A 22,234-nucleotide genomic window follows, 5' to 3' on the forward strand; every position below is an offset into this window, starting at 1 on the left:
GGAGAGCTTACTCCTGTAAGAAGTTCCAATCTCCTAACAGAATGACAGGATGCTTACTAAATTAATAAGTCTAAAATGGAGAAGTAAACTGTGACTGAAATCAGCTCAATGGTAAAAGCAGGCTGTAAATCCTAAACCACCCTCTTACAGTGTGTTACTTATCGAGAAGCTACCTGTTCATATAGGCACACGAAGCCAGATGTTTGGGTTTAGCCTTTTTATGCCACACATGGTGCAGGGCATACAGTGATAAAAGTAACTTTGCTTTAAGCCACTAACTTTCTCTTCAGGATGCTGGGGTCATGAGTTTGGTACTGATGTGTACCTCAGAAGAAACTCACAGATGCTCTGGTTTGAATTGCTTTAGCTACTTACAGCCTTACGAGAGCTGCCCAAGCAGCTGGGAATTGATTGAACTCAGCATTTTGGCTACTCATCCCTTCTACCTAGCCTTTCTCCTTTTGATCTAGGACTAAGAGGAACAGGAATTGTAGGACTTCATGCTGTTCAAATAAATTCTCCGCAGAGTAAACTCATAGATGGTTGATTAAATTAGCTCTATGGAAAAAGCCACAAGCTGACACAGACACGCATTTCCTCGGGGCAGAAAAGTTTATGCAATGTCATTTCGCTGCATCCTAAGATTGATTGCCATGAATCCAAATGCTGCAACCGGAATACAAATACATTAGGGAACCAGTGTTACAGGAGGTTGTGACTGCACATTTTTTCTTCTAAACCCAATAAGTAGTTTTAAAAAATGTGAATTAATCAAGAGAAAATGACTAGTAGGATGCTTTTTGCATATTTTAAAAGGGGATAAAAATACCAAATATGGTACAAAAGGCAAGACTAATCGGGAGAAGGTAAAGGAACAGAATAGAGTATTATTAAAATGGGAGTTGTAATTAAGCAGGAGTGTGGTATAGCTGGAGCTCTCTGTTTTTGTAACGTTCAATTCCAAGTAAGTTTACTGGTTCGTCTATTCCTAGCATCCCACTGAATCTCACTATGGGCTTCCCGACAACATTAAATAATTCTGTGGGCTTCTATTCAGCTCAGTGGAGCCACCCTGATGCTCTGTCAAAGCAGACTGAAACCAAATGTGGTAGGTTCAGGACATTTTTCCATTAAGATCGCATGTAATTGTTAAGTAGTTAAATTACACAGTATCAAAAAGCTGTTCGTTTCCTAGGTTTGCAGCTAATTACTTGCATGCCAACTGTCGGACAAGCATATACCATTTTTAAATTAAATGCACTTTCACATGGACAGCAACAGTTGAGGAGGGAGAAATGTCGAAACACAGATGGCTCGTCACAGCCCAGAGGATCCATTAGAGAACAGAATCATCTCCCAGAAGGAGCGTTGGTATTAAAGCACTTAAAACTAGTCTGGACACAACACAGCAAGAGCCTTCTTACTGGTAAATGACAGCCTTGCTGGCTCTAATTTTTATGATCAGTTTACTGTGGTGTAAATCAAAGCTGAATCATAGTAATGCCTTGGCACTCGTATATTTCCTTAAACCACATGAATGCTGAAATAGGGAGTTCTTGTATATTTGCAGACTGGATTCCTTTTCTTTTCCCAGCCTATACTTCTTTTTTTTCTTCCCCCCCCGCCCCCTTTTTTTAAAGACAGCATCACAATCAAAGAACATTTTCTGTTCTCTTCATCAGATTTAAATCTCTTTAATCAGCCAGCTTGATTACGGAGCTCTGATAGGTGGCATGGCTTTTTGGAGAGTGCCAAACTGAAGGACCTGCTGCACATATCCTGGTTCCCAGGCTGCCTGCCAGCAGCAGGGTGTGATGTAATAGTCTTTCACGCCGAACAAGTTATGAGCCCTGTTTTTAACTTTACTAACTTTTGGCTTAGAAACAGCATTAACAGCCTCGCAGGGAAATGCTCCTGTTTAACAAACAGGTAGGTGCTGAAACGATCTTCCCTTTCCCTCTGTGTATCTGTGATTGGAAGGGAGAGTCCCACTTGTAGGTTATACCTCTCCTTTTCCATACACTGGAGCAGCAATGACTGTGTAAAATGGATACAAACTGCACTCTTCCAGTCTCTCCTGTGTCCTACACGTGCAGTTTTAAGAGAACTTACACAACTTACTCTCAGACAGCCTTCTGACTAAGATGCCTTCTTTTTAAGAAAGTTCTGGGAAATTACTAGGCTGTAGAGAGCAGTAGTTAAGTCTACGACCATAAGGAAGGGGCCATTTTTAAGTGTGTTCTACCTTCATTACTTCTTCAAAGCAAAGGAAGCCCCAGTCCTGTTTTTACCAAAAGAACTCAGTTTGGAGCTGGCATCTTCTCTCTGGCCTGGACTCTCCTCATGCAGGGAAAGAGGAAACTCATAAAGGCCAGGAAATGATGGGCCACAAAAATGCTTGTGTTTGCAGGAGACAGGGAATACTGTTATTTTCAGTGTCCTATGCATCAGTGGAAGAAGAAAGGCCAAAATGAAAAGGATCCAAGCCCACTAAGCTCAACATACTACATTCCGCTTCAAAACAGGGGCAAAGCGGAAACAGGGAAAACACGTTCGTTATTGAATTTGCAACCTCTCTACATTCCTTTCATGGTTAGTAATGTCACATTAGAGAAGAGTTATCATTCACCACTTAACTGCCTGAAGGTTACACAGTCCAAACAACACAAGGCCAAAGTACAGAGTCATGAACTGCACGGTGAAAAATCAAGTTGCTCCTTCCCCATTTAATGTGGTGCACGCTAATCTTTTGGGATAGCTTTGATCTCTTATCAGCTGAATTTCTCATTCTAACCTTCTAGCTCAACCACCAGGAACACCTACACTCCCAGGGGAAAGCCTGGAAGAGCTGCCACAATGGTCACAGGCTCATCACATCTAGCTTTGGGCACCTAACAGAAATGCTTCAGCTAGAAATGCAACACCTGGACTCACCCCCTGTATAATCAGTGCAAAGGGCTGTTCAACCCACTTAAGACCTGATTTATCCTCTGCAAATGCCTCTCTGACATACAGAGACAGCCAGAGCTACTCTACTTCCCACTTAAGCAGCTCACATAGGTTTCTAAAGTTAGGTGGGATAAATCCAGGCCTTAGTGATTAGCACAGATATCCATTTAGCATGGGGTTAATTGCTCAGATTTGTATACTGTGTTAAGGTGATACTCCTACAAGCAGCATCTCCCTCTGTTCAGGCTTAAAAATCATTGTAAAATGCAAGCTAAGTTCTATTGAAACAAGAAAGTCCTGATTATGTCTGCTGGGAAATAAATATTTTGATTCTTTCTTTCACGTCTTCTCTATTATTCAACAGATTTAACTATTCACCGCCACAGTCTCAGACATACAAAAAATGTGTACACAATCAGCTTCAAATACACGTTGTTATAAAAACGTGTTTAGTTCCAAGTCTGATATGCAAATTCCTATCCTCATCCACTGTTCTGTTTGTTTTGTTTCTTGTTTTTAATAATACTTCCACCTCTGGCCCCAAGGATTCCTCTTTGCTGTTGCAATACGTACCGCAATCATGAATAGTTTAGAACAGTTTTAGGATCTCACACATTATCATCACTAATTAAACAATGTAATGAGATGGAAGTTGACAGAGCCCTGCAGATAAGAGTTCCTTGTTTCAGCTGTCAACATAAAAGCTTCCCTGTCATTAACTGAACATCTAACAGCATGTCCACTCTGAAACCCTTTATCAGATAATTTATAGTGTTTTTAAGATACTTGGAATCGTTAAGCCAAGAAACAGTGATCTAAGTCAACAAGAACTTGAGTTTGCTTTTTACTGATCTGTTTATGGCATTTGCACTGTGAAAACAAGTGCTTGTTAGCGCACAACTAAGAATAAATGAAATGTCTGAAATGCAGTATTCAAATCGGGGTTGTTGGCCTACTGCTGTCATATTTGTGAAGGAATGCAAGCGAAATAACTTACGGGGACTGAAAGACACAACAGTCCCGAGCGAACACCCATCAGCTTCAGCTTTGTGCCCTTCTGCAGAAACTTAGGCTTTCCCTCTGAACAGTTTCTCCTATTAGGAGAGCGTGACAAATCTCTCTGTGGCCCCTGTTGAAAATTAAACATCAACGGCTTTGTTTCGTTCCTCGCTGATCTGTAGCTGCTGACATTTGTTCCCAAGTAAAAAACCTAGCGATTCATTGGCAGCCCTGCACGCTCACTCTTCTCAGATATAAATGGGAACGGAGGATACAAAACAGAGATCATCAGGTGTTGTACATCCTATGTATTTTATATGAATTTGTCTTTTGAAAAGGAGACAATTGAGTCCAATATATCGAGTTTTCATCCAGAGTCTCTTGTGTACAGATACATAACCACAGCAGCTGATAAATACTTGCCAAGAAGCCTGTTTTTTTCTTTCTAGTATCTTCACTTAACTTAACATTGTCCTGGTCAGCAAATAATTAAAAACACAACAGACTTTTCAGTCTTTCAGCTGCTGGGATGTCCTAAGATTATGTTGTTTCCCCATTTCTGTTCTGACAGGTGCCAAGACTCCCCTGTAACTGTGCAACACAGAAAACCACATTGACATGCAAATAATATGCCTGATAGACTGAAGCCTACCAGACATATATTAGTGTCCTGCAAGCCCTTAAGTTTCATAATTTGTGTATCCCAAGGCTACTTCTTACATGAAAAGGCAGTGAGTAGTCTGGAGAAGGGTTACTGCTGTAGTTCCTGACTATAAGTGTAGGATTTATTTTATTCAATACTTTTAATTATTTATTTTTGCATAGCAGCAGAACAGAAGGTCTGTGTTTTGCAAGGAGAGTTTGGCTTACTTAGTCAAGAAAAAAAAAAAGGTTGGCTACAGGTACGACAGGATGTAACGAGCAGTGAATGAAAACATCTATTACTTCTAGGAGCAAATGGTCATAAGCTGCCAATGAAAAAATGCAGGTCAAAAGTCAGAAACCTCCTAGCCAGTAGAGAAGGGCTCCCCAAACAAGGGCATGTGTTTTACTGGATGGCTGTGAACCACTTGAAAGTGGTGTTTGAACCGTTAATAACCACACAGCACAACAGCAGCAGCCGCTGCTGGGGAGCTACCGACACAAAAGCAAAAAGGTTGAGGACTGCTGTGTTAGCATGTCCAGAGGCTTCCTGCTTTAAGAGCAGTCAGTTAGAGCTGGGATGGAACAGAACTTGTAGTACTTCAAGAGGGAAACAGAGCTCATGAACCTTTTTGTCCTTTATGGTTCTAGATTTCTAGATACAGAAAACGTCAAAGATTTTACTTTCTGAGAAAGAAAAAGAAGAAAATCTGGGGAAAGATAAATACAGGGTAGGTAACTCTGGAGACAGGAACTTTGAACAGAAAGGTACAGTTAATGCAAATAATGAATGGAAAAAAAGAAAGCAAAAAGGCAGAGGAGTGCAGAAGAGAAGAACAGTGATGCCCCTGAGGCTCAGGCTGGCCAAGGGAGGGAGGAGGCATGACAAAGGCGTGCAGTGCTGTTGTTGCAACAGAGAACAGCAGAGGTTGGAATTCACATATTCCCAGGAACTGCTGAGTTCATGCATTCCCAGGAACCAAAGACACCACTCCTGTGAAAACACCCCTGCTACCTGGAGTCTGTTTAAATACCCTGGTGGTTCTTCCCTTCCTCTGCTCTCAGGTGGGACAGACGGCATGATAGCAGTTAGTGCTGTCAGACAGCAGCTGTCCCAGTCACCTCACACTCCAGAGGCAGCAAGAACTCAAAACCCTGTAGCTCGTACTGTGAATTTCTTTTTGATATGCTCTCCTTGTCTGCTAGAACTCTCATCAGCTCTTTTTAAGGGAGATAGAAGACCAAGCTAAAGAAAATTTTATCCTTCTCTAAAGTGGGATCTCAGAAATGTGGTCTGGGATTTGTAGCCACTCCAAGCTCACTTGGGAACAGTGCAAAAATTAGTTGCTATTTGGTTAAATCACAAGAGGAGCTACCATCTTTGGATTCCTAGTGCCTTGTCAACTGAACACTGAGATGCCGAGACAAGTCTGGAGTAAAAGGTGCATGAAATCGTTCTTGCTCTTCCACGGTATGGACACACAAGCTGGAGCTTGTAGTACAAGAAACAATTACACACAACACTGTACATTTTCCAATGGAAAACTGGACACAAGTTTTACTCACTGTTTTTGAGGTAGCACAGGGAGATGGTGTCATTATAGGAGGCTTGGCTGCACTTTGGGAGGGAGGCAAAGAAAATCTCTGCCCTGTGTCCGGAGGTGAAGAACAGTGAATCCGTGTTTCTAGTCTCTCGGGCTCATGCTTATAGGATTCAAGAGGAAACGTGGGCTGCTTGGTCACTTGTGTTGGGGTAGATGGAGAAGAAGAGAGGCCAGAGGCTGTAAAAAAGAATAATTACTAAAAATCATTTCCAAAGAAAAGCAGATAGAAATCTCAGCTTTACAGTAAACCTGTATTTTTTCATCACTTTTCAGCAGACAAAAAGTGTGTATCTCACCCTCCCGTTTATAAAAGGGAATTGCTCTGCCTTCCCATTAAAACTTTTTTAATCATTCAGCTGGGTGAACTGTGTGACCCATTATACAGGGAGGCATAGTGGCAAGATAAGTGAGCTCTAAGTTTGTGCTATATTAACCTCCCGTCTGGTCCCTTATTCCTAAAAGGATCCTAAGCAGTGGTGTTACTTTCTTGTCACCATTTTAATACTCCTGCGAATGTCAGGATTACCTCTATCTCACAGCAAGTTGCTCAAGAGCTTTAATGCTCACTTCTTCATTTTGATTATTCTGTCACACCCAACAGTTAGAGCAAAATTAGGTGCAGAGGCAAAAAGAAACAGTGTATCTCCCATGAGCCTCAGGCTGCTTTCTATGAAGCTTGTGGCAATGCCTTTATGCAAACTAGAATTGTTTTCAGCAGCCTTTGAGGGGAAAGACTATTCTTATCTTTTTGCTGAAAATCATTATCAACAGGAGATCATTTGTCTTGTGAGCATCCTGTTTTTATTTGACACATGTATCTACCCCAGCTGTATTTTAGGTTATGTTCTTAGGGCACTTCTGAGCTGTGACCAAACAGGTAATTTAAGCTGTATTTATTACTCATTTAAGAACAAGCAGATGTCTACATCCAATTAGAAAATTCATTACAACATCCTTGTTTCTTGTTACAACATACATATACATGTATTCGACATAGATCTGTTTGTGTGTTGGCAAACAAACGATGACTCTCTTATGCCAGCATGAGCAGAGCTTCAAATTTGTAAGTGGGCTATAGGCACCTATAGCACCTCTGAATTTGTTTGGTTCACTTCCTGTGCTTCCAGAGATTTGTGTAGGTAATCAGTTAGTTCACAGTGGATTCAAGTCCACTGACAAGGAACAGATAGCTTTTAATATGCAGAAAATCCCAAGCCATTCAGACAAATGTTTCAGAACATGACAATGCATCTTCGTGGCAAGTTTAGTTTAAGCTTTCAAGGTTTCACCAGAGATTTTTGCACACTTCCATTCAAACCTTTTGCACTGGTTTACACTCAACCTCTGCTGGTTCTTGCTTTCAACCTAGAGCAAGGCGCATTAGTACAGCTCCCTTTATTCTCAAAGCACTTTTGCAATCAAATGTCTGATTCACATTAAGAACCCCGGTTGAATGAACCCTCAGCAATGTTTTTGTATCCAGACTTCCATTGACCTCAAAGGATGTTCGTTACCTCTCAGTGCCACTGTTCTACCCCACAAGACAGCATTTTAAAGAAAACTTTGTATTTATGGAAGGTAAACAATAAAAGTCAGTATTAATTAAGATGCTAGAGTCAGAAGACTAGCAATCTAACTTTTCAGGAATGGATTTACTACTTGAAGAAATAATTACACCTGACATATCTAGGAATTAATGAGGAACTCAGGTACCTTCTTTTAATATCACTGTTCATTAAAAACAACCTTTCTTGATGGCTTTTACATATGAAGAGACATAATAGAATCACTCATCAGGAAATTCAAAATGATTAAGCTCTAAGATGTTTTATTTGTAGTGGTGTTAGTGTTGCAGTGTAATATATTTATTTATTTTAAAGAAAATCCTAACTCTCGCTGAAAAAAATTAGCTTTATTGGAATCAATATTCACCCCTCTTCGTTAGAGAGACCTGCAGCTCTGCTGATCAAGCAGCAGTAATCACAGATCCAGTGGAAAGTGGGTAATATATAAATATAAGGCAGATATATATACATAAGGCAGATACAAATGTTGGTTAATGTGACATGCCACAGGGAGAGGCAAGAAGAAATGCCCTGGTTGTTTTGAACATCCTCAGCTTCTCCTGATTTCAGTGAGGTTGGGGAGTGTTCCATATGCTGAAGGATTAAAAGGACGGTTTTTGCTTGCACATCTAGATAAACAGTTCTGGGGAAGATGCTCTTATTTTCTGTGTTTTTATGGGTGTGCAAATGTTTCCTAAGCACTTAGATTGAGGTTTGAGGTGAATGGTAGCTGTAATTGTTGCAAATGGAAAACCACTAAAGGGGGGAAAAACACCATTAGATCTTAAAGTCTTACTGCTGGGATGTGTTCATTATGTGCTAATGTATCAGCAAGTCCACAGAAACGATTTCCAGTATCAGCAAGCTCTGCCAAAAGAGTAATTACCAGACATAAGGGAACCACATATTCACAGTCCTAACAAGGCTGGCATACAAGCATAGAGGACAGCTATAGGACACAGGAAGATGTGGATCAAAGGAGACCAAGGAAGTAACATCTCTTACATCTCATGAAAACTATTGTCGCCTCATTATAAATGTGTAACAGCACAGCCAGGAAAAGTTCCTTACAGACAGTGTGGCTTCCATTTTATAACAACGTTCACTGATGGTGAACTTCCTCGTGGATGGCAGCTTGGGAAACTTGGCATGAGTTTTTATAGATGATGAGTGTCTGTGACTCCGGCAACTTCACTGAGAGCACTTTGATCCTCAGAACTGTGTTTCTCCTAGGCTCTTAAAACATAAGTACTTAAAGCGAGGCACATTTGAGATTTAATATTTCTATGACTCAATTTCCTCAAAGGTGGAAGGGAAAGTCATAATTATTTTGCAGGGAATTTGATTAAATTATGTAATTAGACTTTTCAACGTTTGCTATTTAAAATCCTCCCTCATGGCATTATTGTGGTACATATTTTATTTACATTTCTATAATACTGAGATTGAAGGAATAATCCTGTATGAAATGTTAAATAGCTTTATGATTGTTAAAACAAAAGACTTAGCTGCTATGATACAGCTCAATATCCTAAACCCTACAAAGAATTTTGTGAAAGCCTGTGACATGAAAGGATGAAAATCTCTAATATACCCCCAAACTAAAATCAGTTCAGGAGTAACAGAACTTTGTGTTAACTTAATCCTATTGAACTGCCTTCTAAACAGATGGCATTGGTGTAAATATATAGGGACATGTATGTGCAGTATCTGCACTTGTCTGCTACAGAAGAAATTGAAGAGACAAGATACATCTTGTATCCCATGGCTGAAAACAATTTGTTTTTAAGAAAGTACATGTTAAACAATTAGGCCAGCCACCATTTCTAGACTTTTCTATAATGTAGCTGAAAAAATGCAGTATGTATCTAGGATTTTGGAGAAGAAACAGTCTTTGAGGTTGCCTGCATACTCCTCGGTTCTGATAAGGAGATGAACTGATATGCCAAGTAATTATCTCTAATGCTAATATTTGTTTCATCAGACAATGAAATGACTAATCAAGTGTGGTATTTTCATGTTAGCAAACTAAATAAGTCTTCTTTTTTTTGCATTAGATTAATAAAACAATTTTAGACAAAAAAGGAGGAAATTCTAGTAGATTAGTTACTATATCACTGGTCAGCTGAAGGTTTTGTCTCATGTTTTCTATTGTCCCAGTCCAGTTTTATAATAGAATCACAGAATACCCCAAGTTGTAAGGATCCAACCAGGACCCACAAGGATCATCAAGTCCAACTCCTGGCTCCACACAGAACCACCCAAAACCAGACCCTGTGTCTGAGAGCGCTGTCCAAATGCTCCTTGAACTCCTGCAGCTTGGTGCCATGCCCATGTCCCTGGGCAGCCTGTCCCAGTGCCCGACCCCCTCTGGGTGCAGAACCTTTCCCTAACCCCCAGCCTGATCCTCCCCTGTCCCAGCTCCATGCCGTTCCCTCGGGTCCTGTCGCTGTCCCCAGAGAGCAGAGCTCAGCGCCTGCCCCTCCGCTCCCTGTGAGGGAGCTGTAGGCCGCCATGAGGCCTCCCCTCAGCCTGCTCTGCTCTGGGCTGAACAACTCACTGCTCCTCACACATCTGGCCCTCCAGATCCTTCACCATCTTTGTAGCCGTCCTTTGGACTCTCTCTAATAGTTTTATGTCCTTTTTATATTGTGGTACACAAAACTGCACATGGTATTTGAGGTGAGGCCACACCAGCGCAGAGTAGGGCAGGACAATCCCTTCCCTCCAGCAGCTAGCCATGCCATGCACAATGCACCCCAGGGTACAGCCAGCGCTTTTGGCTACCACCAGCGCTTTTGGCTACCAGAGCACGCTGATCGCTCATATTCATCTTGCTGTCAGCCAGAACTCCCACATCGCATGGTACTGGCTCCCCACATCCCACAGGGCTTCTCCTCAGCCTCTTGTCCCCCAGTCTGCATGTTATAACCAGGGTTGCCTTTCCTAGGTGCAGAATCCATCACTTGCTCTTGTTATATGTCACATTGTTGGTGATTGCCCAGCACTCTGACTTGTAAAGATCTCCCTGTAAGGCCTCTCCTCCCTTGAAAGAGTCAACAGCACCTCCTAATTTGTATCATCCACCAACTTCTTTAGTGTGCATTTGAGTCCTACATCCAAGTCATTTATGAAAACATTAAACAGAACTGGCCCTAAAATGGAGCCCTGTGGAACCCCCTTAATGACTGGCTGCCAGCCTGAGGTAACCCCATTTACTGTAACCCTTTCAGCCTGACCCATCAGCCAATTGTTCCCCCATCACATTATGTGCTTGTCTAGCTGTATGCTGGATATTCTGTCCAGAAGGATACTGTGAGAGACGGTATCAAAAGCTTTACTAAAATCCCCAAGAAATCACATCCACTGGCTTCCTTTAACTGGCTAGGTAACCGTGTCATAAAAGGAAATAACAGTCCAAGAGTTTTGCTTTGTTCTGGTTCATCCTGCCATTTCATTCCTGGTGTCAAAACAAGTCCAAAAAAAGAGGATAACTTTGTGGTCTCCTTACTGATGAGTCGTAAATCCTAATATCTGTGTAATTAAATATGCATATGAATAAAAATAATCCCAGGAGTATACAAATGTAGTGCTTAATCGAATCCATGTAAAGAAGCAACCTACATATTATAGTGTGTCTTTACTCTTAGAATATGTATGTTTGATTGATCAAAATAAGGCAATTTCCAGTTGTCCTCCCTTATGACAGTGTTGTCTCTGATGGTATGCAGCAATGGCCCAACATTCAATTCTTTGCCTGTATTTGCACAGCTTCAGCTTGGATCTAGAGGCACATCACGGGTTGGAAGAGCTCCGAGAAGGTACTGCTGTAACAGCAGAGCCCACAGCTTTGGCCCAAGATAGCATGCAACACTAATTGGCATTTACTTAGTCACACGCATACAAAAATAATGCTGCTACCTTCACTTGCTTCTTGAGATAAGTGCAACTATTTCTTTTAAATAAAGCCCTTATTTTGCATGGTATTAAATTCTACATCCACCTACTTGGGCATTCGGATTCACACCAGCCTTCCACAGATACGTAACAGGAAGGGACAAAGCGCTCCATTGTCACTCCCATACTCCCAAGAGAAGAAGGGTGGCTGCCCTCCTACATTCCCCGGGTGACACCCACAATTAATTCTGTCACCTGCATTTCATGCCTGACCTGGCAGGATGCATCTGGTGGTTTCTGGGAGGAAGGATGCTCACAGCCCAGTGATTCCTGCCAAAGCCTCCCTTTTATTTATCAGCAGTTCTATGTGTGGTTCTGCCCAGAGCTCCAATCAGCCCCTTTCCAGAAAAAAAAAAAAAAAAAACAGCCCCTGCCCCATGGACCTTTGGAGCCTCCTGCCCACAAGCTACGTTACTAGAGATTTCAGGGATGAACTAATGATCCTTTACAAAAGGGTGGGTCTGGACAGAGTTGCACTGCCCTGATGAGGGTCCAAAGGATATAGCCAGCAGCCTGCTGTCAAACATTTCATTTGTATTTATGTGCCTAACGTGGAGTTGCTAAAACTGGTGAAAGTTACTGGCAGTGAAAAATAAATCACTTTCACAGTTTGCATCTTCCTAGGAATCACACTTCGCTGTTCTCATGTCCTGTACCTGAGCAAGCAGATAATGCCATCGCTAACAATAAAAAATAGCTTTCCAGGTTTCTACATAGGGATTTATTCATTTACCATTTAGAATGAAACATCTCAAAAAAAAAAAGGGGGGGGGGGAGTTGGGGAGTTTCCATTTGCAGTGTCTCCAAGTGACACTTTTTGTCTGATTCCTTCCCAGGACAACATCGTCCTTTCATTTGCATTCTTCAGCTGGCAGTGAAACAGAGAAGTAGGCAGGCTGTGGCTGCTGAATTTTAAGTAGTCAGAAGCACAAGTGAATCCGAGTTGAGCCTGCTGTTCATTAAGCTGATTCACTCTTCAGACACAATACTATGTTAATTTTGACACACAAGCAAATTGATGCAAATTATGTGAAATGAAGTTCAATGCCACTTAATGGCAGTAAAACTACGAGCCCATAAGCAGGTAGATGGCTGTTTCTATTCAAGTCGTGTTGGTGACATTGACACTAAATGTTGTAAAACACATTAGTTACAAACAAACCTGACAAATAATCTTATTAGTTATTATACCGTGAAGTATGATGGAGCAGCATCTATGCTAGCTGCATTTGCTTCAGTCTTAATGAAGCAACACCATGGCTCTTCATCTAGCTGGTACAGTGTTCAGAGAGAGACTTGGTTGTTTCCAAAATGATCTTTCTGTTAATAATAATAATAAAAAAGGAGTAAAATATATCCGTCAAGTCACTGCATGAGCAGGCTGGATCAGTCTGACGGGCTCCCAGCCACCTGGGATCACACCTGCAGAGCTTTCCTGTCCCACTGCAGGAGCACCCTTGCAGCTGGTTTCTGTCCTCTCGGTGCCTCAAGCTTTGCACTTTCTAATTGATTCAATTTCAAATTTCAAAGGGACCTCAAAGCCTACCCAGTAGTACCCACTGCCATGGGCAGGGACCCCTCCCAGCAGCCCAGGCTGCACCCAGCCCCATCCAGCCTGGCCTTGGGCACTGCCAGGGAAGGGATTGAAGGCCCTTTGCAGTACACTGATGCAGTCAGGTTGGTAATCAGGTAAGAATGAACCCTACACTTTTCTTCTTGCCTATTGCCCAGGCACCCTCTATTGTTCCCCATCCAGGACAAAACACGGGGCCAGACAGCCTTTTGGTCTGAGCTACCTTTGGTGCCTTCATGTGCCATGGACCGGTATCATGTCATCAGGTCACACCAAATGCTCTGCAGCCCTCAGGGTATCTGCTGGTGGGGCAAACAGAGAGTACAGGGAGCACTTTTTGAGATCCAACCCCCCACGGTGACCCTGTGCTCTCATGCTTAGTTCATAATAGTTATTCTCCTCACTTTGGTTTTTGCATTGCCTGTTTTCAACAGACTTGCATTTTTCCTATATTCAGCAAAGAAAATTATATCAGAATATACACATACACCAGGGAGCCTTATTGTCAGGAGAGACACGGCTATTAAGGGCTTGTAGGGCCATAGGCAAGCTGCAGAAGGATCCAGAGATCTACACAGTTATGAATTTGCTGCTTCTCAAAGAACAAAACTTTCCTCACAGTGTGATTTTTCAGGTTCTCATGGGCAGGAAGTGCTGCTGCTGTGATTGAGGTCTCAGCCTGGTCTCTAACTCTCAGCTTTCTGTGACCCCTTCTCCTTTGTCTTGCAAATACTGGAGAGAACACCAGATGCAAGCAGTTTGTAGCAGAGACAGTGGTGAGCCACAAGCTAGATGGCAAAGGATGGCTTTTTCTTTTTTTCTTTTTTTTTCAAGACAAATGCAAATTCCACTGCTGTTTGACAGCCTCACAGGTGATAAATGAAGAGGTCCTGGTCACGGTTGAGGTAGCCACCGAGTAAATGCCTGGCCAGGCACAAGCAGTGAGATCGGTGTGGTAATTATATTGAGAGATATAGGGCTTTACCAGACACTAGGCTGTGGCCAGCAAGTGTGGTCAGAAACTCCAAACCATGCACCTTGCCAGTGCATGTGGCAATGATGGGAGCGAAGCATTAACAGTGATCCTCAGCAAGTAACAGCACCATGGGGAAATGCCCTGCAGAACCACGAGAAGCAGAAGCAGGAGACTTGGCTGTGCATCCCTCTGAGAAGAACACGTGAGCTAAGAACGCCTTACCCTCCTGTGCATCCATCACCCACAGAGCATGGGGCCAAGAAGGCTGGGAATACCAGCTTTGCACTTTCTGAATCACCTGGCTAACTTTCCAGTCCTGCTGCTGACAGCAGAACGGGATTTTAAGACTGTCACCTTCCAAAGGACTCTTGCTGTACGCAGACCCAGGACTGCTGATAATGGGATGTGACATTCTGCAAGCGCTGCCTCAGGGCAGCCACCGAGTTACGACGAAAAGGAACTGTGCAGCCCTGTGATACAAATCTGAAAAGTCACTGGAATGAAAATCAATCAGTCCTCTTCATTCAATCTGCTCCCTAAAGACGCATGACATCTGTGCAAACACCCGGTTTCTTTTCATGATCCAAACCAGATGACTCATGGGCGTGAGCCAAGCCGTGCAAATAAGCCACGTGCAATAGCTGACCCTTATCAACACAATGATAACCGCTGAAAGAAAAGCCTCCGCTGACTTCCCAGCCTGGTATCAGCACACTAGGCAGGCATAGCACTACATCACATGGCAGAGATTCACATGGCCACTTGTACTAGGCGCTGGTTATAGCCGGCTGCTGTGAGAAACAATGCCTACAGCGGGACGACTTTATTTACTTAACACACCACCTGGCATTTTAAACTTTCACTGAGTACTCTGTGTTCAGCATCAGAGGCTTTAATGAAATAACGTGTTTGTTTTTTTTTTTTTTTTTTTTTCATTTTAGCAAAGCTGGGTCTGGCTGCTAAAGCTAACATTCAACAGCTCTTTCCACTTTAATCTCAGTTGTCCAGTCTAGGCTTTCCTTGCTGCTTTGTTTCAAGTTGAGCTAAATTCTCCCCTGCTGCTGCAGAAAGCTGCGAACTGCCTTTCCGTGGTGATATTTCAGGAGCCAGCACTGTGTCTCTCCATCAAGCCAGAGGAGAGGCTGCTACAACTGCTCTCTGCCCAGCACCCTCTCCCTGGGTTCGTTCACTGCCGCCTGCTTTGCACAGCACAAGCTGCAAACCGCAGCGTTATCATCGTCGTTCATGTTTTGTTTCTGGTAGCACCAGGCAAATATAATAGATAACACAGGCCCTGACCTGAAGGATTTACATTTGGACAGGCAAACGAAAATAAGAGGGAAATTAAGGGAGGAGAGAAGGGAGGGGCAATGCTGTGTGCACAACATACAAACACAGGTTTGGAAGTAATTGCCTCTCTTGGTCTGATGCTTAATTTCACACTACAGATTTCATATTCAGTCACTGCACTAAATGTCAGCTTCTTAAAAGCAGCAGCCTGGGGGAGTGCAGAACAGTGCAAGTTGTTGCTTCTGTGATGATTTATGATACGCTCTTCCAACACGAGTTCTTTTTTAAATATTTTTTTATTTTTTTAAAAAGGTGGAATTGAGGCACAGATTTTCCTGGCTCACTTGGTGTAAATGACTTGACTGTGTACCTTATTTCTGTAATATGCTAAAGCAGAACACCCTGTGGAACACCCCCTTTTACCTCACACCTTCTCCCTCCTCCCCAGACTTTTTTTACAAATATATCACTAGAGGCCCAAACTGATGAAAAGACCAGTCCAAATCCTGTCCTGCAGAGCCCTGCTGAAATTGCTGTGGGTGACTTCATCTGCATACTCTGGGTAACTGAGAGACGGAATATTAATGCACATAAAGACCACTAGGATATCCATTTATTGCATACGCATGAGAGCTCCAGAGCTGGCACCAGGGGAATGCACACTGTAATGCTGCACACAGCCACGGCTGCTCAGCAAGAGGGCAAGCATTCAGAGTATGCTGCTTCGGAGCTTCAGAGCAGCAGCTTACAAGATTGTCAGAGCAGAGTCCTTAGGACTCGGGTCCTGGGACCTGCACTGTATTTCATTTACCAGTTCATATTGTCCTTGATTTTCTGCTCTTGCAGTGAAGGAAACAGCTCTAGAGCTGCTAGTAAAGGCATCAGAGTTGCAGCTGGACTGCAAGTCTCACAGCACAGCTTACTTTTGTTTATTTTCTGCAATGCTTACAAGGGCACTGAGGTGAGAGTAATTAAATATTTGCAAAGTACTCCAAATCCTCAGGGTAGCTGTAGCTAGAGAATGAAGCCATAATTTGCAATTTCTTTGCTTCTGAAATTCATGTTTTGAAACCTCTGTTCTTCTGTAATTAAAAGAATAAAATAAAAAAGTCTCCCTCTCTCTAGCTCTTCTCAGAATTCAACAGGAGTCCAAGGATGGCTTCAGCCTGCAGCATTTGCCTCTCCCCCCTGCATCTGACTCAGACTTCTGTCTCATCATAATTCTTATCTTGCTAACCTGGGAATTAATCTTTTCCTGCATACATGGCACAGCAGAGATAGTACAGTACTCTCTAGCACACCTACCAAAGCCTTCTGAAAAAATAACTAATGACTTCATGGCTCTTGTCTGATGGAAAATAAATTGCCATGGGCCTGCTCCTGCTCCTTCTGCCACTTGGTCGTATAATTTCCATTGCCTTCACTGGCACTGGGTGATGCTTTTAGCTGAACATTACTGCAGAACACAGCACAGCCTGGAGAGTTTCAAACCTTTACCATCACGGCTTTCTCCAGACACTCACAGACTAACCCTCTCCTTTCCATGGAGCAGTTCACACAACACTGGCTTTCTTCTGCCTTTCACAGTTAGATTGCAAAGTGATAAAGATTAAAAATAACGCCAGACCTCTGCCCTTTCACTTCAGGCCCTCCAGAGACTGATGCTATTAGAATAAGGGAAAGGAATGCCTCCCACATTTCCTTTTTTCCTCACTACTCCAACTTCTGTTTTCAGGCTGATTAAGACTTCCCTCATCCACCAGACTCCTGCAAAACCAGCCCCAGAAGCACACCATGGGGTGCCCTGCTTTGCCCGGCTGTGCAACAGGTCACAGCTGATGCCTCCTCTCAACACCCAGCTCTGAGGTGCTGCAGGAAAGAGCCCACGTGCCCTTCAGCAGTGCATGCTTATATTTTCCAAAGAGCTGGCCAGGCAATTTTCCTCTCCAGGAAATCCTTCCCCTCCCTTGTCATCCAACCCCAGCTTCACCCCACCACCCGTCCCAGGTCACTACTACAGCGTGCCTCCGGCACATGACAGCAGTCACATTCCTGGTTTGTTTTACTCCTCAGGGCTGTCACCCCACTGTAAGGCATCCGAGAATGCTGGTAGCCAAAAGGACTCAGCACGCTGAGACAGCGAGTACCTAAGCAGCAGACTCGTTGGAGCAATGCCACCTTTGTGCCAGAGGTTTCCCCCATGCCATGGGGAAATCTGATCTATTTAAGGAGCATTACCTTTGCCCTTTCACTCTCCCTTTCCCCCACTCACACGCGTTCTCATCCTCCTGCAGGTGTCTGTTGCCTTCCCTTCTTTCCCTGTATTACAGTCCATGGGGATGTCGGTCCCATTCCTGCCCACCAGCATCACCTGTGGAAGGACAGCTCGTGCTGACGGTCTGACTTGCCTCACTTCATGTTTGGGATAATACTTGTCAGCTGAGCAGGGATTTCACAGCCCACAGTCAGCACCTCAGGCCCCAGGCTCAGGAAGCCCAAGCCATGGCTGTTCGCATACAAACAGATAAGAGGGAAACCCTGAGGACTAGCACATGTTAAGCTGCAGAACCCAGGCAAATCCAGCAGCCATAAAACCCACACAAAGCGAACACCGTGTTTGGTGCTTTCATTGCATCAGTCCATCTCCAAGCAGGTACATTTGCAGAGGCCCTTCCTTGAATATTCCTCCTCTCTGACTAGAACAACAGTACCTGAAAGCTCAGAGTTGCAAATGAAGCTTCAATATGAGTGTCAATATACTTCAAGGGGAGAAAACAGGAACAACTCCAAGCGGCTACCATGCCAGAGAAGAAAAGCAGAGATAGGTCTGATCTCAGTACATCCTGCCCCAGATGGCTCAGTAGAAAAGAAACATCAATTACTAGAAGAGGGGCTGCATTAGGGAACGACCTATGGGCAGTGATCTGACGTCTGCTGTATGGTTTTCTTTAATTCTACAATGGAAAGGGAGCGTGCAGAAGACACGTATGCCCTTTTATTTAAGGCATTAATCCCATGTGAATCTGTACACAGGGGTGGACATGAAGAGGGCTCCAGAGAAGGCTGCGAGGACGGAACCTGAGGGCAAGTCTGGACCAGGAAAGGGACAGGTCCACCAGTTAGGCCCTGGCCAAGCAGCTGCTGAGGCTCTGCCAGGGCTATGGCAACATTATGGCCGCTCTGCACCTCAGATCCTCACCATGACCTCCACCCCACCACCCCCCGTCTACTGACAGAGCTGGAAACACAGAATTGAGGACTTTCTCTCAGGAAGAAATCATGTTCAGCCCCAAATCCTCTGATGCTCATGAGGCTCTCTCGCAGGACCGCCGAGCAGGCCCCTCGCAGGTAGCGGTGCTGAGGCCGGCAGCGTGCTGGTTATGCAAGCACCGACTCAGATAGCGCTGAGCAAAGCCAGCACCGCAAAGGCCAAGGTGAACAACTGTCAAACGACAGAAGATTTCAGTCACTGCTGACTGAAGCTGGATTTAACCTAGTGGGGAGAGGCTTTGTATCTGATTACCAGCCCTGCTGCACCAGTCACTTCCCTCCTCAGCTGCACAGTTTTGACCTCATTTCTGAAAATAAATGATGAGCTGTTTTCTCCTCCTGACAAGTAACTGTTGTGCTGGAAAGCTGGATGATTTTGGTTGTTCAATCAAGGCAGTGCCGCAGCCTGTTACTCGAAGCACAGGCAACTCAGGCCAAGGCCCTATCCTGAGCCCCTCCGTTCCCAGGAACCTCCTAGGCACCCCTCACAAAGTCACTTACACTTAATTTGCCTTTGCAAACAGCCTGTGATGTGTTTTCAGGCACTTCTGCAAGTAGTAAACTGCTGTGTATCACCCCAACTTACTGAGCTTTGGCAATACAGGATCTGGTGCTGAGTGTCACCTGCTGCTGCCCAGCACAGAAGAACAGCCAGGCGGTACCATAGCATTGGGCTTTGAAGAGCTAAATGGATGAGGGTTAGCAGCTGATGGTCTGGCCTTGCCAAAACCAGTCAGGAAAGAACACTGGTGCTTAGTCCTTCCAGCCCAGATTCAGAGGACATAAGCTGAGGAGAGACTGTACTTGCCAAGAAAACCCCGTCCTTTGCTTTCCCGAGCCTCTGTTTTTTCTGACAGCTGATTATGTTCCTGACACCTCCAGAAAAATAGAACATGACACTGCAGAGACAGCATGAACATATGATCCTTAACCCCTACCAAACCAAGAGTTTACAGACGGACTGACAAAACTTCAGGAAGTTCTGCAATATTCTGCCTTCAGCATGTCAAGAGTAGACAGGACAGTGCTGAACAGTGCTCATGGCTCTCCAGGCATTTCCTTAGGATTTGTTCTTGCAGGTTCTTGTCTTGGGACCATCAGCAGTCCATTTGCACCACTTTCTCCAACACAATGTAAAGCTGTGGCTCCAATAAACCTTATTTTTTATTAATAAAAATAAAATAAATATATTTCATTGATTAAACAGATACAAGCTGCCACAGTTTCACTACTGTAAAAGCAATTTAATCGCTGCCTGGTGGATGATAGCTGGTATGTAAGCAGACATTCTTCTTGAGGCAGAATAGAACACGAAGCATAATCCTGGAGTTCTGCTGAACTTGAACAGGATCCAGCTGGGAACAACTCGGCTGTATCGGTGTCGGACCGCGGTCGGTACAAGCTGAGCACCGGCCCAGGCCAGCTGAGGCCTCTGGATCATCACGTGGCTGGCTGCTAGCCTCGCGGGGCTTATGCCCAAGGTATTCACACTGTGCGTGGAGCCAAGAGCAGGATGTCTGACAGCGTGTGCCTTCGCCCTGGCCACCCTGATGATGCAAAAGGAGAGCTTAACCTGACTCCACAGCACAGATCGTGCCAGGTTCTCTCACCCCACAAAACCCCAAAGCATGAGTGAAAGCAACTTCCCAGCAGAGGCTTCGGACTTCACTGAATTAAGAGCAGCAAAGAATTTTTAGAGAAGACTCTGCTGTGCATTTAACTGGTGGCAGCAAGACTGGTGGTCATAGGCTTAAAGCAAGGGGAGATGGGTGCTGGATGGGCCAGCATCACCACTGCTTAGTCACTCAGGCCAAATGGGCAGAGCAGGAGGGTTGAGAGGTCAGGAGCTGGGGGGCAGTTTTGCCAAAATGAGGGTTGTCTTCTTCTCTGTGCTCCGAGTGCATTGCTTCATCTTGGTAAACAAAACCACAATGAAATAAAAGGGCTCTGACGGTGAACCAAAACTATTCAGTGTGAATGAAAATAATCAGAGCTGGGAAGGAGCCTGGGCACAGCTGGCCGCAGGAGGAGGTGAGTGCTGCAGAAACAAGAAAGATCTGGATCAGAGCAGGGTCAGCCACTAAAGTGGCCAAGGCAAACAAGGCACAATCTGTGGCAGACCCTCAGCAGCATGCAATTAGAAAAAGGATCCCTGACAGACATCATTAAGTAACTTTGTCACTGTGCTGAGTGATGATCTTGCTTCCCCATGTCACATGTCCCCCCTGTGCTGACAGGGCTCCCGGCCACTGCACAACTCTGTCCTACAGCAGCATGCAAGACATTGATAGAGCACATTACAGTCTGTATTTCATGCTATTCCTTCAATCTGACACCTGACATCAGCCAGAATCCAGGAGCAAATATCCTAATTCCTGCACTAAACAAACAAAAATCACGTTGTTTTCATTCGCATCAATGTATTCTTCTCCACTTCTTTTCTGCTGACACCTAGAGCTGGAGCTTTAGTGACATTTTGCTCTGGCTCTTTTTCCAACACCACCAAAGATAAATACATGCCAGCAGCAGGCTGAAGTAACAGTTGCTGCAGATCCGGTGTCAGAGTGTGACAGACATGTGGACGGCTGCTCTAGGTGGGGGACACACAGCCGGGGAACCTGTGATTCCCGATCACATGCCATAATGTGATCCAGGAAAACTGGCTCAGGCTTTTCCCTCGATCTCCTTCCTCTCCAGAGAGGAGCTGTCAGCTTCCCTCTCCCGTGCTTGTAGCCATTTGGTTTGACTGGTGGTGGGTTGTTGCCATCCACAGCACTTGGTCCCTCCTTTACTTAGCTCTGGGCTCTCCGAGTGACCTCTAAGGCAGACCTAAAAGCTAAGGTCCCTCTTCCTCATCTGTCGAGCCATCCAGCGCCAGATGAACAGAGCCCAAATTCAGGATGAAGTTGAATTTGCTGTGTCCTCCTATGTCCCCATGGGGATCAGAGGACTCTCTACTAACAGACCTCCTTCCACTCCTTTCCCAAGAGTGTCCCCATGCTCACGGTGCTTCTGCTCCCAGGCTTTGCTGGGAAGAGGATTCAGGAGCACAGCATGCTCTCACCACTGCTCTCCCCATCACTGGTAGCATCGCCTACGTGTGAGCTGGCCCGGCCACCCCAGAGGAGGGTCTGGCAGCTGGTCCTGCAGACCCCAGGAGAATGGGCATCACACAGGGACATGTCCAGTGCTGCAGTATTCCCTTGGACCAGCTACAGCACCCCAAACTACAGAGCACTTTGCAGGAAGAAAAAAAAATGCTTAAACTCTACAAGATAGAATTCTTCCACAGCAGTTCATTAGCAACTAGAAAGTTCTCTTCCAGGCTGCAGTTTTCTTGTTCTGTGGAGAGAAAATTATTTGTCAATACAGCTGCCTTAAAGCATGTAGTAATGCGTGTCTTATCCTG

At 44.4% G+C, this 22,234-nt stretch overlaps 1 protein-coding gene across 8 annotated transcripts in view; it reads right to left on the reverse strand.

Annotated features, from left to right (window-relative positions):
• PRKAG2 (protein kinase AMP-activated non-catalytic subunit gamma 2) overlaps positions 1 to 22,234 on the reverse strand; it is a 213,824-nt gene that overhangs the window by 62,883 nt on the left and 128,707 nt on the right. For all 8 annotated transcript variants that reach the window (XM_035319206.1, XM_035319207.1, XM_035319208.1 and 5 more), the window contains one exon: positions 6,157 to 6,371. In XM_035319206.1, the coding sequence (XP_035175097.1) occupies positions 6,157 to 6,371 (215 nt within the window). The remainder of the gene's footprint in view (positions 1 to 6,156; positions 6,372 to 22,234) is intronic.

This window comes from Oxyura jamaicensis, chromosome 2 (assembly GCF_011077185.1).
Source record: "Oxyura jamaicensis isolate SHBP4307 breed ruddy duck chromosome 2, BPBGC_Ojam_1.0, whole genome shotgun sequence".
NCBI classification, from domain to species: Eukaryota; Metazoa; Chordata; class Aves; order Anseriformes; family Anatidae; genus Oxyura; species Oxyura jamaicensis.